The 15,536-nt window shown below is 32.0% G+C and overlaps 1 protein-coding gene across 30 annotated transcripts in view; it reads right to left on the bottom strand.

The window, feature by feature from the left end:
• ADGRL3 (adhesion G protein-coupled receptor L3) overlaps positions 1 to 15,536 on the bottom strand; it is an 864,507-nt gene that overhangs the window by 29,623 nt on the left and 819,348 nt on the right. For 28 of the 30 annotated variants that reach the window (XM_021939122.2, XM_031664067.1, XM_021939135.2 and 25 more), the window contains 2 exons: positions 10,922 to 11,047; positions 4,249 to 4,345 (listed from right to left, as the gene is read on the bottom strand). In XM_021939122.2, coding sequence (XP_021794814.2) covers positions 4,249 to 4,345; positions 10,922 to 11,047 — 223 coding nt within the window. Of the gene's footprint in view, positions 1 to 1,200; positions 1,884 to 3,362; positions 3,540 to 4,248; positions 4,346 to 10,921; positions 11,048 to 15,536 lie in introns of those variants that run through there. The other 2 variants (XM_031664076.1, XM_031664077.1) reach the window with 2 other exon arrangements.

Below are 15,536 nucleotides of genomic sequence, written 5' to 3'. Positions count from 1 at the left end.
TTGGGAGACTGAGGCAGAAGGATTGCTTGAGGCCAGGACTTCAAGACCAGCCTGGGCATCATAGCAAAACCCTATCTCTAAAAAAAGTGGAAAAAAAAAAATGATGTGGGAGCCTGTAGTTCTACCTACTCAAGAGGCTGAAGCAGGAGGATCACTTGAGTCCAGGAGTTCGAGGCTTCACTGAGCTATGATCATGCCACGGCACTCCAAACTGGGTGACAGGGGGACACCCTGACTCAAAAAAATAAAAATAGCCGGGCGCAGTGGCTCATGCCTGTAATCCCAGCACTTTGGGAGGCCAAGGTGGGTTGATCATGAGGTCAGGAGTTCAAGACCAGTCTGGCCAACATGGTGAAACCCTGTCTCTACTAAAAATACAAAAATTAGCCGGGTGTGGTGGTACACGTCTGTAATCCTAGCTACTCAGGAGGCTGAGGCAGGAGAATTGCTTGAAGTGGGGAGGTGGAGGTTGCAGTGAGCTGAGGTCATGCCGCTGCACTCCAGCCTGGGTGACGGAGCAAGACTCTGTCTCAAAAATAAATGAAAAAAATGAATAAAATAAAATAAATTAAATTAAAGTAAATAAATACATAGCTCAAGATAAGATTTGGCCTGCAGAGATTATTGGTAGGAGCTATGGGTGGAAAAGACTAGCTACAAGTCATTTTCACCGCTACCAGAAAGTTGGAACTACTAGAGATTTGAATTCGATTTCCAGCAGCCCTGGGAGGAGACTGGGGATTGAGTGCTGACTAAACCTTCAAGGTATGAGCAGAACAGTAAATATTTAAATGAACCAATGAATAAACCATACCGAAGTCCTACAAGTTTGTGAAAACTTGGGTTTGGCGTAGAGTTAATCTTTGTTGAAACTCTCTATAATCAACCATCACCTTACAGCTGTTCTAAAGCTCCTTCTACTTGTGTATTCAGCTGGATTGCTAAAGTTAACTTGATAGTAGTGCTGGGGTATTGGCCTCAAGGAATTCTGAATTTGTCTAAGTGTGTAACATTGTGCCAAACAAGTTGGCTGGAGAAAAATATTTGAAAATGTATAGAAAACATTTTGTGAAACATTTTCATATTTATAGATATTCAAAGCACAATTTTAATGAAAGATTTTAAAAAGATAAAGTTATAAAACAACAAACTTCCAAAGAAAATAAAAAGGAATTAATATACTCATTGAAAATTATCATTTCAATAAATCTTCCAAGGTTTCACATGCTTCTGAGGAGTAAAATCCCAACAGTAATCAAATTTATCACATTGGGAAATCTAGAAAGGTAATCTCATACTTATGATACGACAAGCTAATTCAAGAACAGAATATTTGAGATGGTTTAAAAAAATAAATACCATTGAGAAGTAGTTCTACACTGCATGATGTATTCTTTATTCCTAATGGATCCTAAAGACAATAATGATTGATTCTTGTTTGTAAGAATAGATGATAAAACATACAAAAATTTAAAATAATACTCTTTTGATGAATTGACCAGTGGAATGAACAGGAAAGAAAACCTAAATTAAAAATAGGACTAATTTTTGGACAACAGGTTGTCATTTTCAAGGGTCAGAACTATCTTAAAGACAAAAATAAGAGATTTAATATATCTAACTTAGAAAGAAAGGAAAATGGAGTCTGAATTTAAAATAAAAGCACTATCTATAAAAAACTAAATGAATGGGAAGTTACAATATATGAAGATGTAAAGATGTAGTATCTAAGATTTTTATTTTAGTAATAGAGAATATAATCGATTGAATAAACAGAAGTGAATAATTATGTTGCTGAGGTGACTATTTATCTGAAAAGATGAATCTTGGATGTCACCTACCTAAATATGATACACACGCCTGAATGCAGGGAAGATAGGACCCTGGGAAATAAGACAAGATTAAAGAAGGAGGTTACAGACTATCTTCAGAGATACAATATGAAGAAACAAAATTTCAAGTAGTCCACTCATCTAAGATAAAAAAATAAGATGAGAATAAAACTAGGAGTTTCTGACTTGAGGGGCACTAAGAAATTAATATAGGAAATGAAGAAGATCACTATGATTTCTAGCACCAATAAAGTCACTAAGTGAAAGGAAGAATATATATCCTGATGAAATGATCACTATCTGGGCAGCTTTTAAATGATAAATTCAATTGAATTCTCTATAAAAAGGCATCATTAAAGTAACTTATTCAATGTCACAAGAAATTGTATACCCTTCCTTTAATAACTGTATGAAATATCTTTTAAAACTAGAGATTTTGATAAACAGACTTAAACATATGACCAGACAATATAAAATAATACTATTTCCTTTAAACATATTTCAAATTGATCCAGTTATCCACACATCACTATATTCCAAGTTGATTAAATTCTTGAGAAGCAATTAAAAAGGAAGAAACTAAATGTAGTGTTATATAGTGATTAACTTTAAGCCCATAAGTAGTATCCATTCATAGCAGTTTTTACTGAACTTACATACCTTATTATGTTTACATGAATTTAGATAACAGTATTAGACAAAATAATAATTTTACATATTTTATTTATCCTAACAAGATAAAAACAATTCATCATTAAAATCATATTACCTCATTCTTTGTTTAATCAATAATTATTCTATGGCTGCCAGGATCTTTAAATGCAAGATAGTTCTATCAATAAATCCTATGGGTAAGGACAGTTCTCTTTCTTGGAACATGCAGTAAATTTTCTTACATATGGAATTGTTTAAAGAATACAGAAAATTAGTCATCTGTAAGCAAATTAATCCTAGGTTATGGAGGTGTTTGTAAGTAATTTGTTCTCTACGATTTAAAAGTAATGTCAAAAAGTTAGAATACTCATATTAAAAGAAATTTTCACAAACTAAACATTAAAACTCAATTGAAAAAGATACGATACTTGAGAGATATTGTCTACATGAATATATTCTAGCCAATAAAAACAAACTAATAATGAAACAAAATACTAGGAGGTAGTTGTTTTATTTTAATATATTTTCTTCATATTTGGAGGAATATTCTCACTCACTATTCTTACTAATCAAGAAAAAGTGATGTAGATAATTTTAAATCATCACTAGTTTATAGTTTCTATATTGTTACCCCAAACAACACATGAAACTCAATTAAGATTATATTAAAACATGGATCCGTGCATCAAATTCAATCTTGACACTGCCTGTCCTAACTTTTTTATATAAATAAGATGTAACTTACTTGAGTACAAATAATTGAGAGTACTAGTATCTGAATGTTTCTGAATCATATGTTATAATTATTACATTATCTCTTCCTAAGTAGCATAAAATATAACAAAAAAACTAACAGAAATGAGTTAAAAACAAAATAATAATTCTAGTTTGGGGATAAAAATAATAATATTGATCATAAAAATAACTTAAATTCATACAAATGCCTCCTTCCCGGATAAAACTATATTCTAAATATTTCCCATTGCTGACTGTAGTAGCCTCTTGGTCTCCAAAAAATTGCATCTGGTCATTTTTACCGCAGCAAAATGAATTCTAATCATATCCCCACACATACACACACAGAAAGAGAGAGAGAGAGAGAAAGAGAGAGAGAGAGAATATAAGATCAAGGAAAAAAACTCGACCACAAACAAAACAATAGATTAAGGGAACTTCATTTCTTCATTTCAAAAATCTAAATGCCACCCAGGGAGCACTGAATCACAAGCATATACACAAAAATCATAATATACCCCAAAGTATCTTTTCTCCTAAATCTTTAAATATGCAATATTATCCAGATAAGTCTTTTAGACATTAAGATGTGATTTTTTCCAAGTACACAGGTTGCCTTAAGTATGTATTAGACAGTATACTTTTACTTCCGCAAAGACTATGAAATTGCTTTATACCTAAGACAATGTGGAAATCTATGATGCTTAGCCGACTATATAGCCACATAATTGCCCATTTTCACTGCTTCCAATGAGGCCTGACAGCTCTCGTTTATAGCAGCAGCAGATGATTAGGAAAAAAAGTTTCTTATTTTCTAATTTCCTTTTGGAAAAGACTTCTGGAAAATTCAGAATTTTTTTTTTAAAGTGTCTTATGAATAAGGAACACATTGCTACATTCAACTAAGTTTTATGTTCTTACAATATTTCTATCACGTGGAACAGGTTCAGAAGTTGCAAATAAAGCAATGCATTTAAGAACTTCTTAATCAGAAAAGTAATAAATATGAAAAATTATTTCTAATTACCTCTGTTGAGTGACGCTGAACTGTTTATGTCTCCAGTAATAAAGGAAGACTCTGACTGCTTTCGAACCGTGTCATTCCACATTCTACGGATTCGGCTCTGGGTGGGGGAAAAGGTACAAAGAAAATGAACTCATGAGACAGTGAATTTTCACACAAATTATTATTTCCTTTTCTGTCATAGTTACATGAGATGTTTGTTTCTAGTATTTGGCAAATAAACAAATACATGTTTGCAGTACAGTAGCATGATAACATCAGAAATAACATTCATGATAATACATGGTTCTCATTAACTGTATTCCTAAATGCCTATATACCAAAGATAATTATAACTATGAAAAAAGAAATAAATGTAAAGTACTATACCAACTTAAATATGCTGAAGATATACAGACGTATATATCTTCTGACAGAATTAGAAAATTTTAATTTCCAAGGTGAAACAATTTTTACTGTAAATTTTATTGGAATGGGAATGTTTAAATATGCATTAAATTGTCAGTTCTAACAAAAGATTTAGTTTAAGAAATCAGAATCTTGCAAACGAGTTTGCTAAGAAAAGAAAAGAGAACATTATTAAAATGCTACCAAACTTAACTCATAACTTTTATAGGAAGATCAATGTAATTTTAGGGATTACATAACTATCCTGACTTTTCTTTCTTTGAAGAAAATAAAGTTAGTTGATTCATTGCTTCAGTAGGAAGTTTTATAGATAACTAAAAATTCTTACATTATTATTGACATTCTTAAATTCAAATTTCTAAGTGTCAGATAATTCAAGAAAATAAATATTATAAACTTTTTCCATTGGAGGGATTTTTTTCGGTTTTATTCTGTTATTTTATTCAGTTATAGATCAAAAAAGTATTAACAATCTTGTGAGGAAGAAACAAAATATTTTCAGAAGTTTTTTCAAGGTTGAAATAGTTATAAGAAATATTACTACTACTTATGAAACCATGCCTACAATGGGTTATGTTCCAAACACATTTGAACTTCTTGAATAATGGGAGTAACCAATGTTAGAATATTAGACAATTGGTTTTATGAATCTTGGAACATGATTATTCTTCAGATATATTGTTGTATATCACATTTTCTCTAGGTTGACAAATGCCTGCACGCACACACACACAGACACAGACACACACAGAAAACTAATAAACAAAAGGACAATGATGGGAGCCAGTCTCTCACATTTGTTTCATTAGTTGGTTAATTAATTAATTAAAAATATCAATTACCCTCTACTGCCTGCCAAATACTAACCTATAAGATACAAAGGTGAAATGTAAGCACAAAATGTCTTGACCCTGATGGAGCTGCTAAACTAGTAACAGATTAGTTAAATTATCACAAAAATAAATGCAAACGTACAATATGCCCACAAATCTCCATACAGTCATTAAATATTATAGCTGAAATATGAACAATCAAAATGACTGTCAATGGTAGAATGGATGAATAAACTATACAAAAATATAAAGCAAAGAAAATTAAAGAGCTCATAGCCTCCTGCAGTAATGCAGATGTCTTGGGAACAAAGGAAAACATAAAAGAGTATGTACTAAATGATTTCAGGTGAATAAGCATCAAAATATGCAAACTAAAATGTGCTATTAAAAGCTAAGATAGTGGTTATGTTTGGAGGTTAATGATTGAGACGGGTTCAAAGGGTTTCCAAGGTATTCTCAGTATATTAATAGTTGGCCTGGGAACTGGTAATAATTAATTGTGCCATACATTTATGTTTTGTATACTTTTGTGACTATTCTTTATACCACAGAATTTGTAAAGACTTCTACCAATTATACCATATATTTTTACCATATATTAAAGGATATGTCCTTCTCTAGGGAGTCTGAGAACAATGCAGACTGAAGAAGTAACATTTTATCTGGAGTTGACGAAGTTATTATTGTTAGGTGATATCTATACGAGCTGTCCCCATTATCTCATCTCTTATTTATCTCCCCCATCTGCTCTAGCTGCACCTGTCCCCTTGCTGTTCTCTAACATGCCAGGCATGTTTGTGCCTCAGAGCTTGGCAATGTTGGTTGTTTTCTCTGTTTGGGTGCTCTTCCCCTAGACACAGGTATGCATAATTCCTTTACCCTTTTAACTCTAAAATATTTTTTTCTGAAGACATAACTTGACCACCCTACTTAGAATTGGAGGCTACACACACAATTCAATCACATCTCAGTCCCTTTTCCCCTACTACATTCCCCCAACAGTCACTAACATCTCCTACAATACCATGTATTATGTAATTATTTCTTACATTTATACTTAATAGCTAACCATTTAACGTCTGATGTCTGCAATAGGCTTGAGGCTCTATGAAAATAGAATTTTTGTCTTTTTTGTTAATTGAGGTACATATACTTGGCACATACATACATAGTGTATGTATATTATATATGTGCATGTGTGTGTATACACATCTGTATCAATTTTTCTATGCTCTCTTTTCCATAATATACACCTTTCATGTATTCACCCATCAAAACCTCATAAGAACTTCATGAAGTAGGTAATACTATACATTAGAAAACCGAAGCACAGCGGTTAATGAACATTCTAATGGCACAGACCTAATAATCAGCATTGGAATGCAGTCATCTGGCTCCTGAGTGCAAGAGGTTAACAACTCACTGCATTACACCAAACATAGTTTAAGAGGAAAAGAGAAAAGAGGAAAAAAGGAAAAGGAGAAAAAGGAGAAGTATTGCAGGCAGAGAAAAAGGTATATAGTATACGGCACAGAGGCCACACTTAGATATTTATGGAATGAATCAGGAAGGGTTTTAGAATATGGGAGTGAAAAACACAAGTCAGAGAAGACTACATACAATCAAATACCATTTTTAAACAAAGATTTCAAAAAGGAATGCTGAAGAACATTTTTTGGAGGGAAACTATTAGAATAAGTTGGAGGAATGGAAAAATAAAATTTAGGGGCCTCTCTGGAGGAAGACATAGGGGTTGATTAGGGAGAGGTTAAATAAAAAGGAAAACATATTGAAAATGTTCTATTTCTTCGGTTGGATGTTGAGTTCACAGGTGTTCATCTTATTAAAATGTTTCAATGTTTCATGTACATATGTCACTTTTTTATTTTTCAAATATTATATAATAAAAAGCAAATATATCTAAAAGTCAATAAAATATATGAAAGATAAATGACAAAACAATTACAAGAAAGTCAAAAGATATTATTTCAGTCCATAGTTTAAAAAAATTTTACACCCATTTCTGTGAATATGTTTGTGTGACTGATGTATATTATAAAACTTTTATAAGTGATTAGGATCAGGAAGTAAGTTTGGAGGAGCAAGAGGTGAAGAGGATTTTTACTTGTTAGTCTTGGCCATCATCCCCTCCATTATCCACAATGTAGCAACATAATGTTTATTACATGCGGATTGTATCCTATCATTTTCATTTCTAAATTATCTCACTGGCTATCCAAAGTAATCAAAATAAAATTTAATTTTCATACTGTTACAAATACCTAGGGATCGGTCTCTTTCCTTTTTCTTTCACTTTCTGTCTCATTCTCCCTCTAACCTACTTTGGCCAACAGTTTTTGTAAGTTCTCCACACCGTAAAGGCTTTGCATTAGACATTTTCTCACTTAGAATTCTGTTCCCCTGAATGTCCTTTTCTCCTTCATTTAGAATCTTGTAACTCAGACTTTGGCATAAGTACCACTTCCAAAGGTAGTCTTTCTCCAGCACTTAATTCCAGTAGCCACCTGGCTAATTGACATAATATTTTTGTTCTCTGCCAGCTTTCTCATTTGATATTTTTGTTGGGTCGTTTGTAATTAATACACTTTCTATCTTCCAATACTAGAATAAAAGTTCCAGATCACAGGGGAAGTTATATGTCTTTTAACCATTTTATCCCCAGAGATTAGAAAATCAATGGCATTATATAGGAGGCACTCAATATTTCTAAATAAAATAGTTATTTTAGAAGTGCTCTTATGTGAAAGATGCATCCATACTCCCCAAATTTTGTTTTCATATCAGTATTTTAGCATTTGCTTATGGATGGCCATAATTAGTGAGAAATGTATTTACTCGTCTTACCTAAACAAATAATATTGATTTAAGTAACTATAACCTTACATAGGCTTGGATGGTCATAGTTAATCAGAATTAGTATTATATTAAGTATAAGAAAAAATTATTTTCCAAGAGTAGAATTGTGATATTACAAATAACAAGAGTGAGGGGAAAAATATGATACAACTTAAAATATATATACAATAATATTCTATAATAACAACAGTAATAACTGGTAGCAACCACCATTTATTGAGCACCTACAATTTATTCTGTTTTGTGTATATTAGTTCAATCTTCTTAGCAACTTAAGACGTCGGTATTTATTATCACCATTTTACAGATGAAAAAACTGAGTGTCAATGAAATTAGTAACTTGTTTTGTGTCATAGCTGGTATGTAGCAAGGCCAGAATTCAAAACAAGGTATACCCACCCACAGAGTTTATTATTATTCCATTGAGCTGTACTGTCTTAACTCATAGTTTAGAAGTATTGCTAAACATTGCACAACTCTGTTGTAGCAAATGAGACCCCCAAGTATTATTATAATATTAATGACATATTTCAATAAAATGACTATAGGATGGTAGCTGATGAGCTCAGTAATGTGAAAAGCATGTGGGATCTAATCAGGCTGGATGATATAGAGAATCTCAGCAATATCAATTGAAAAGTCATGGAAAAAGGTATTACAAAAAGCAGGGGAAGAGCAAGGGATTATAAGTCTAAAAATAAAGGCATTAATTATTAAAGGGGCTCATGCTATAAGCATTATCCTGGTCTGCCCCTACTCTTATGTGAGAATTCAGATCTCTGATTGGCAAATTTAGTAGTCCTAAACTCAGAAATTTCCATCCATCTGAGTTGGGACAATTGTTCCTCTGATTTGCAACTTTACAACCTCAGTGTAGTGTGTAAAAATTAAATCAAATTCAGATTATTAATAATCATGCAATTATATTTAAGTTTCATGATTTGTGGTTGGTAAAACTATTTAAGATAGTCTGATATTTTTGACAGTTATATGTTAACTTTTAAAATTTTAATTGGAAATATCAGATTGATATTAAAGATATTTTATTTGTAAAATTAAAAACTCAATTGGTGAGGAAACTATGAAAACACTGGTCATTCATTGATTTATAACTGGTTCAAGTGCTAGTTAGGTGGGTATGACTGTCTAGTCTGACAGTTGATGTGTTTGAGACAATCAGGTATATTAAATTTATAAATGATGTTTAAAAGGTATAAAGAAATTAAATTTTCTAAGCATATGAATGAAATTATTTAGGGAAATTTACTCTATTAAGCTTACAAGCCAATTGAACATTCATCAAAGAAAAAATGAAGTAATCACTCTTATTTTATATAAAATAACCAAATTTATGAAACAATAATTAAATTTATAGGTTGAGCTAAAAGATTGATTTATAACTTTATTTATCAATTTAAACTCAAGTCTTCCTCAGAAAAATTTAAGTGGCAACACTGAAAACATGACTTTTGTTTCTACTGAATCATGCAATCGTAAAAATACTAGTCTAGGTGACTTACATCTATAATCCCAGCACTTTGTGAGGCCAAAGCAGGTGGATCACCTGAGGCCAAGAGTTTGAGACCAGTCTGGCCAACATGGCGAAACACTATCTCTACAAAAACCTCAAAAATTATCTGGGCATGGCGGCACATGCCTGTGGTCCCAGCTGCTCAGAAGGCTGGAGGCTAAGATGGGAAGATTGCTTGAATCCAGGAGGCAGAGGTTTCAGTGAGCTGAGATTGTACCACTGCACTCCAGCCTAGGCAACGGAGTGAGACTCTGTCTCAAAAAACGAACAAACAAATAATACTAGTTTGCTAGCTTGAATCGAACTCACTCATGACCTACACAATTCTAAGTCTTTTATTGACAGGCTCATCTTAACATACAGGAGTTGTTAAAATTTCTATGTAATAATCTTTGAGCTGACTCTGTGCCCTGGGAAAAATGGCACACAGTTTACCTAAAAGCTTAAACTTTTTCTGGTAAGGTACTATGCTGCTATGTCTAGTGTTGGGCGAATGGGAGTGGGGCTTAGACCAGCTATGTTAATAGTGCTGTTGTAGTAGTCTTCACTGCCCTGACTTTTCTTCAACTTCTCAGCACATAATAGGGTTGAGTCATAGTTATTTTTCCTAAACATACCATATCATATGTAAATTGTCTCAGTTTGTGATAATTATTATACTAGTTAGAAGAATTATAAGAATTAGAATCATATCAATATATCACATTTCTATATACATGAAATATTACTTTCTTTGAATTTTGGGTGAACTGGAAAATTCTTTTCTTTACCTGCTGCATTTATTGAACTGAAAGCAATCTGAAGTCATTAATTATTATGCAAACTGAGACCCCAATTTCATCATTTTAATACAGTTTTAGTTTCTTTCATTTTTGTCAGAATCATTCCCATGTGAGACACAGTGAAACAACAAAAACAAACGATGTGTTAAGTACAGGATAGAAATTAGCTCCAATCATAAGGGACAGGAACTGGTTACAGAATATAGTTAAGAATTACTTCATTTCAGTGAACAAATATTGTTTACCTGTGAGCCTGTGGAGTAGCGTCCAGGAGTTCGAGAACCAGATGTTTTCCCTGAACCAATGGAACTCTCTGTACTTTTGCCACTACAGCAATGTGTTCGCAGGCATTTCCCATACTCTTTTCGTACCTAGACAATTAAATATTAACTTCTGTTAGCAAGTAATTCATTGCAGGTAGGAACAAAAGTAGACAATATATGTGAGTTTTATTTTTAGATAACATAATTTTTTCCTTGCCCTACAGATATAAGAAAGTCTGTTCAGCATGTATTTTACAATACAACATAATTATATGCATACTGTCAAGCTTGAAATTTTGCCTAACTCGGGAGCCTTTTAAAACACACACACACACACACACACACACACACTCATACACACATACTCACACTCCTCCCATCACATCATAGTGGTACTTTCTCTTAGTTCCAAGAACATATACTTAAGCCCATCGAAGATACTATTTTTAGCTTCATAAATTTTATATAAAGTAGCCTATTGGTGCAAGGGAATTGTAGTTGCTGTTCTTTAGGTAGAAGCCTAGTTAGGAAGTTAAAGAGAGTGGGATGGAGGAAGTAGGGTAAGAAGTGGGGGAGAGAGACAGAGAGAGAGATCAGAGAAAGTGAGAAAGCAGAGAAAGGATATTTAAAGACAGAAAATATGAGTATGTTGGGCTAATCATTTCTTCTAAATCTATATTTCTCTGAAGTTTATTTTAAAAGAGATCAAATGTTCAAATTGAGAACAAAAATTAAAAAGATTGCAAATGTAGTCCTTCAAAATAGTTCTACTCAATAATCACAGAGAAATATAATTACTTTTCTTTATAGCATTCTTGATTAAATACTTAATCTTGGTTGTAGTATAAAATTACAGGGAAAAGGAAAACTTTTAGCTGATGTTTTCAAGCAGAGAAATATATCAACTTTCGGTAAAAATTTTAATCATGTCTAAAATTTTTATTACTGCCTGTTTAATTGAACAAGACATATAAAAATAAACAGTAACTGCCTTAAATCACGTATCTACTATCAATAACAACAAAGGGACATCTTATTATATCGATTATATGTTCATGAATTTATATTATGAAACAACATCATATACATAAATTATTCTTAGGCCTTTATGTATTTGATTTCACATTAGTTCATTTTTTCCACAACTTATGATAATGTAATATTCAAATAAGATTTTATTTAAATCAAAGTTTTAAACATGTGCTTTAAAAAGGGATATTATTTAGAATCAAAAGCAAAAAAAGTATGTAAATGATACATTAAATTTAGTATTCAAAATGGGAACGTTTCATCTTATTATTGTAAAATTCATTGTGTCAAAGACATAGGAGAATCAAAGACAGAACATATGCAGATTTGCTCAAAGAACTCACATTTATCAGTGCTTATTATGGGGTAAGAACAGTGACGGAGATAGGGTCAGGTGACTCAAACATAGAAGAGGAGTGCCTGTGGGAGGTAGGTGTGGGGGGCCAAGGAGGGCTTCTTGGGAAAGAGAGCTTCCCAGAAAGTCTTCAAAAGAGCGGCTGGAATTAATTCATACAGTGAAGTTGAAATAAAAGATAGGGAAGAAGAGGAGAAAAAGGCATTCTCACCACAAAGAATAGAATGAACAAAACAGGGTTATGATGTGCTGGTCTTTAAGGCCTTCCTCTGCTCTGGCATGGCAAAATTACTTATTTTTAATGTATTTAAAATGCTATTGATTTGTTTTGCAACCAGTCTCTTCTGTGCTACATTTATCAATAATTAGAAATAGAGACAATCATTTTTGTTCAGTGTTTACAAGTTAGTCCATATTTTGTTTATTTTAAAAATGACACCAGTCTGCACCCAGTTATGTGTGTTTCTAAGGTGCATCTGCAGGGAGGGTAAAAAGAAGAAACTTCTACTTTTTAACTATTATGTGTCAGGAATTGTGCTAGGTATGTCCCTCAAAATGAGTCTGAAAAATAATTATTAACTTCATTTTATAGATTAGGAGATTGAAATGGGTTAAGTAATGAGAGTAAACAAGACCGAAAAGGTCAAGCGATGTGCCCTAGGAGAAAACTCTAAATTTCACGAGTGCTGTATGATCAAAAAGCTCTAAGATGCCATATTTGGAACATGAAATCATTGACCAGCACAGACATTGTATATCACTAATATCATTATTAAAGTAATCTATTAATTATCTCCTTCTTTGTGTCTGGAAAGAATGAGGACAAATGCTTTAATTAGAACTTGAGAAGGCTTAAAATAATCTCTAACCAAAAGTAAGCAGTATCAATGATAGCTGAGTAATTTCTACTGATTTATGAAACATCTCTAGGAATCTAAACTTTGATCATAACTTCCCGCTGCAACATCCCATTGTTTTCCTAAGGTAAACAGCAAATGATATGTTTGTTTCTAGATGAGAAATGGTATTTGAATGAAGTGATATAAACCTAAACAAATATTTCAGTACAATGAGGAATAAAGGCAAAGAAGACAGAAAGAGAACCACTCTCCCTCCTGTTACAAAATCAGCAATATTGTTTAAGCCACAATAATTCATCATGGACTATCTGAATTTTCCAACAAAGATTAAATGTTCTGAACTGATAATATAAACAACCAGAAAATCAAGATATTTGGTGATGCCAAGTCTCGCATTAGCTACATTACTTACTGAATCATTATACTGACTTTATTTTGCTGTGATTTGATTTGAAATGGTAAGCATATGTCTTAAAAAGAAGAAAAAAAATAACATGGACCGTGTCCAGGAAACATTTTTTAGATTACAATAAAACAGTTATTTGATTGTTCAATCATTTGCATATTCTAATCTACTATTTCACATGGCACTGCATCTTAGTTACCCTAGTTAGATGATATCCTATTTTGGTGTGATGCTGTTCTAGAACATAGAATACAGGAAAGACAATATATCTTACCAATAAAATATTTCTGATATTTCTCATATCAGAAATAAAATGATCATGGAAGCTCTGAGAATATATAAAATATTTGAATGTACAACAAAAGTAAAAGTGACCACTTTAATGTGGCCAGTGGAAATACTGTTTACACAATCCATACTCAGAAAAAGACTGATGACTCAAAAATTTTAATTTTACGAATAAGTTGAAGCAATCGACAAATAATTCAATAAGACAACAATTTTCAAATATGAAATACTTCATATTTATCTAATCAAAATATATAAGCAACTATACCAGCGATGGCATATTAGTGAAATTTAATCTGATGGCTTAAAAGTAAAAACACCTCCCAACCAAATCTTCAATTTCAAAGACAAGTATATGACATTTTTTATGTAAAATAAAAACCAAAAATAATTATGTTTTCTGTATTTTCTGATGTTGGCCCATATTCTTGACACCAAATACAAATGCAACCAAAGTTTTAAAATTCAAAACATGGAATGGATGAAAGAACAATATGTATTACTTGTTATTGTAAATCATGAAAATAAACTTTCAAAATCAGGGCCTGGCAAGTTTTTCTATAACGTCCAGGTAGTCAATATTTTAAGGTTTTTGAGTCAGGAGCCAAAACTAAGGATATGGTGTATATACTTATTTTAAACTTTATGTATTGAAAATGTAGTAACCATTCCTGGCTTCCTGGCTGTAAAAATAAAAGGCAACTGGATGAATTTGGCTCATGAGCCACAGTTTCTAGAACTCTGTTTTAATGAATCACAAAACTGAACTTGATGACATATATATTTTAAAATTTAACTTATGTTAAATATATTAAAAACTCTAAAGTTGTTTTAGGGTTGTGAGATGTAAAATCTCTACCTGGGTATCAAATGCAATTCTTAATTATTCCAGTGATATGTTTATGTTAAGACAAGAAAAACTAAAATAACATTTTTATTAATGTTGGGAAAACTGAAAGAGGTGTTGGCTAATAAAAAATACTCAAAGCAAAATAATCTGCGTGTAAAGTACAAAAATTTCTTTTCTGCCTTGTAGAAAATTTCCAAATTAACTTTAAAATTTAAAAATTACTTCTTAATGAGTTAGTAAAAAAAAATTAAATAAAAATTTAAAACTATGTTGGTCCAAATTTCCAGCTAATGTACAAAATAAAGATGACAGGCAAATAAATCTACTATACTTCAATATGTTATGACTGATTATAAAGACCTAATACATTCCCTTTTTTTCACGGGCAAACGCTATGTTTTCCCTTAATCTCCTGATTTTGTTCACATTTTTTGTATGTATTTCTCTTGAGCATCAGTTATGGCTATGGCTTTCTTCTATCCAAATCTAAACATCTTTCCCAAGTTTTAGTCTCTCTGACTTCTCTAAAGTCTTTTAGAATACCAACCACTGTCTTCTTCTTGACATTTTCTCCTATCTTTAATTCAGTGTATCATCTTGATTCTTGTTCTTCCTTCCAGCTCTATTCTCACTAGCCACTTACATGTCTCCTATTCTTTAAATACATTAAGTGTGGCAGACTGCCATCTATTCACCATACCCAATTTCTTCTCTTTCTAACTAAAAAAGCTATACTATGTTTTTCTGTCTCCCTTGCAGTTTAGGTGGTACCATCGACAGAGTCCTATCTGATTAAAAAAAAAAAAAAC

The sequence above is a fragment of the Papio anubis genome, chromosome 3 (genome assembly GCF_008728515.1).
Source record: "Papio anubis isolate 15944 chromosome 3, Panubis1.0, whole genome shotgun sequence".
NCBI classification, from domain to species: Eukaryota; Metazoa; Chordata; class Mammalia; order Primates; family Cercopithecidae; genus Papio; species Papio anubis.
Note: the sequence above shows the minus strand (reverse complement) of the source record. Positions and strands in the feature narration are given on the sequence as shown.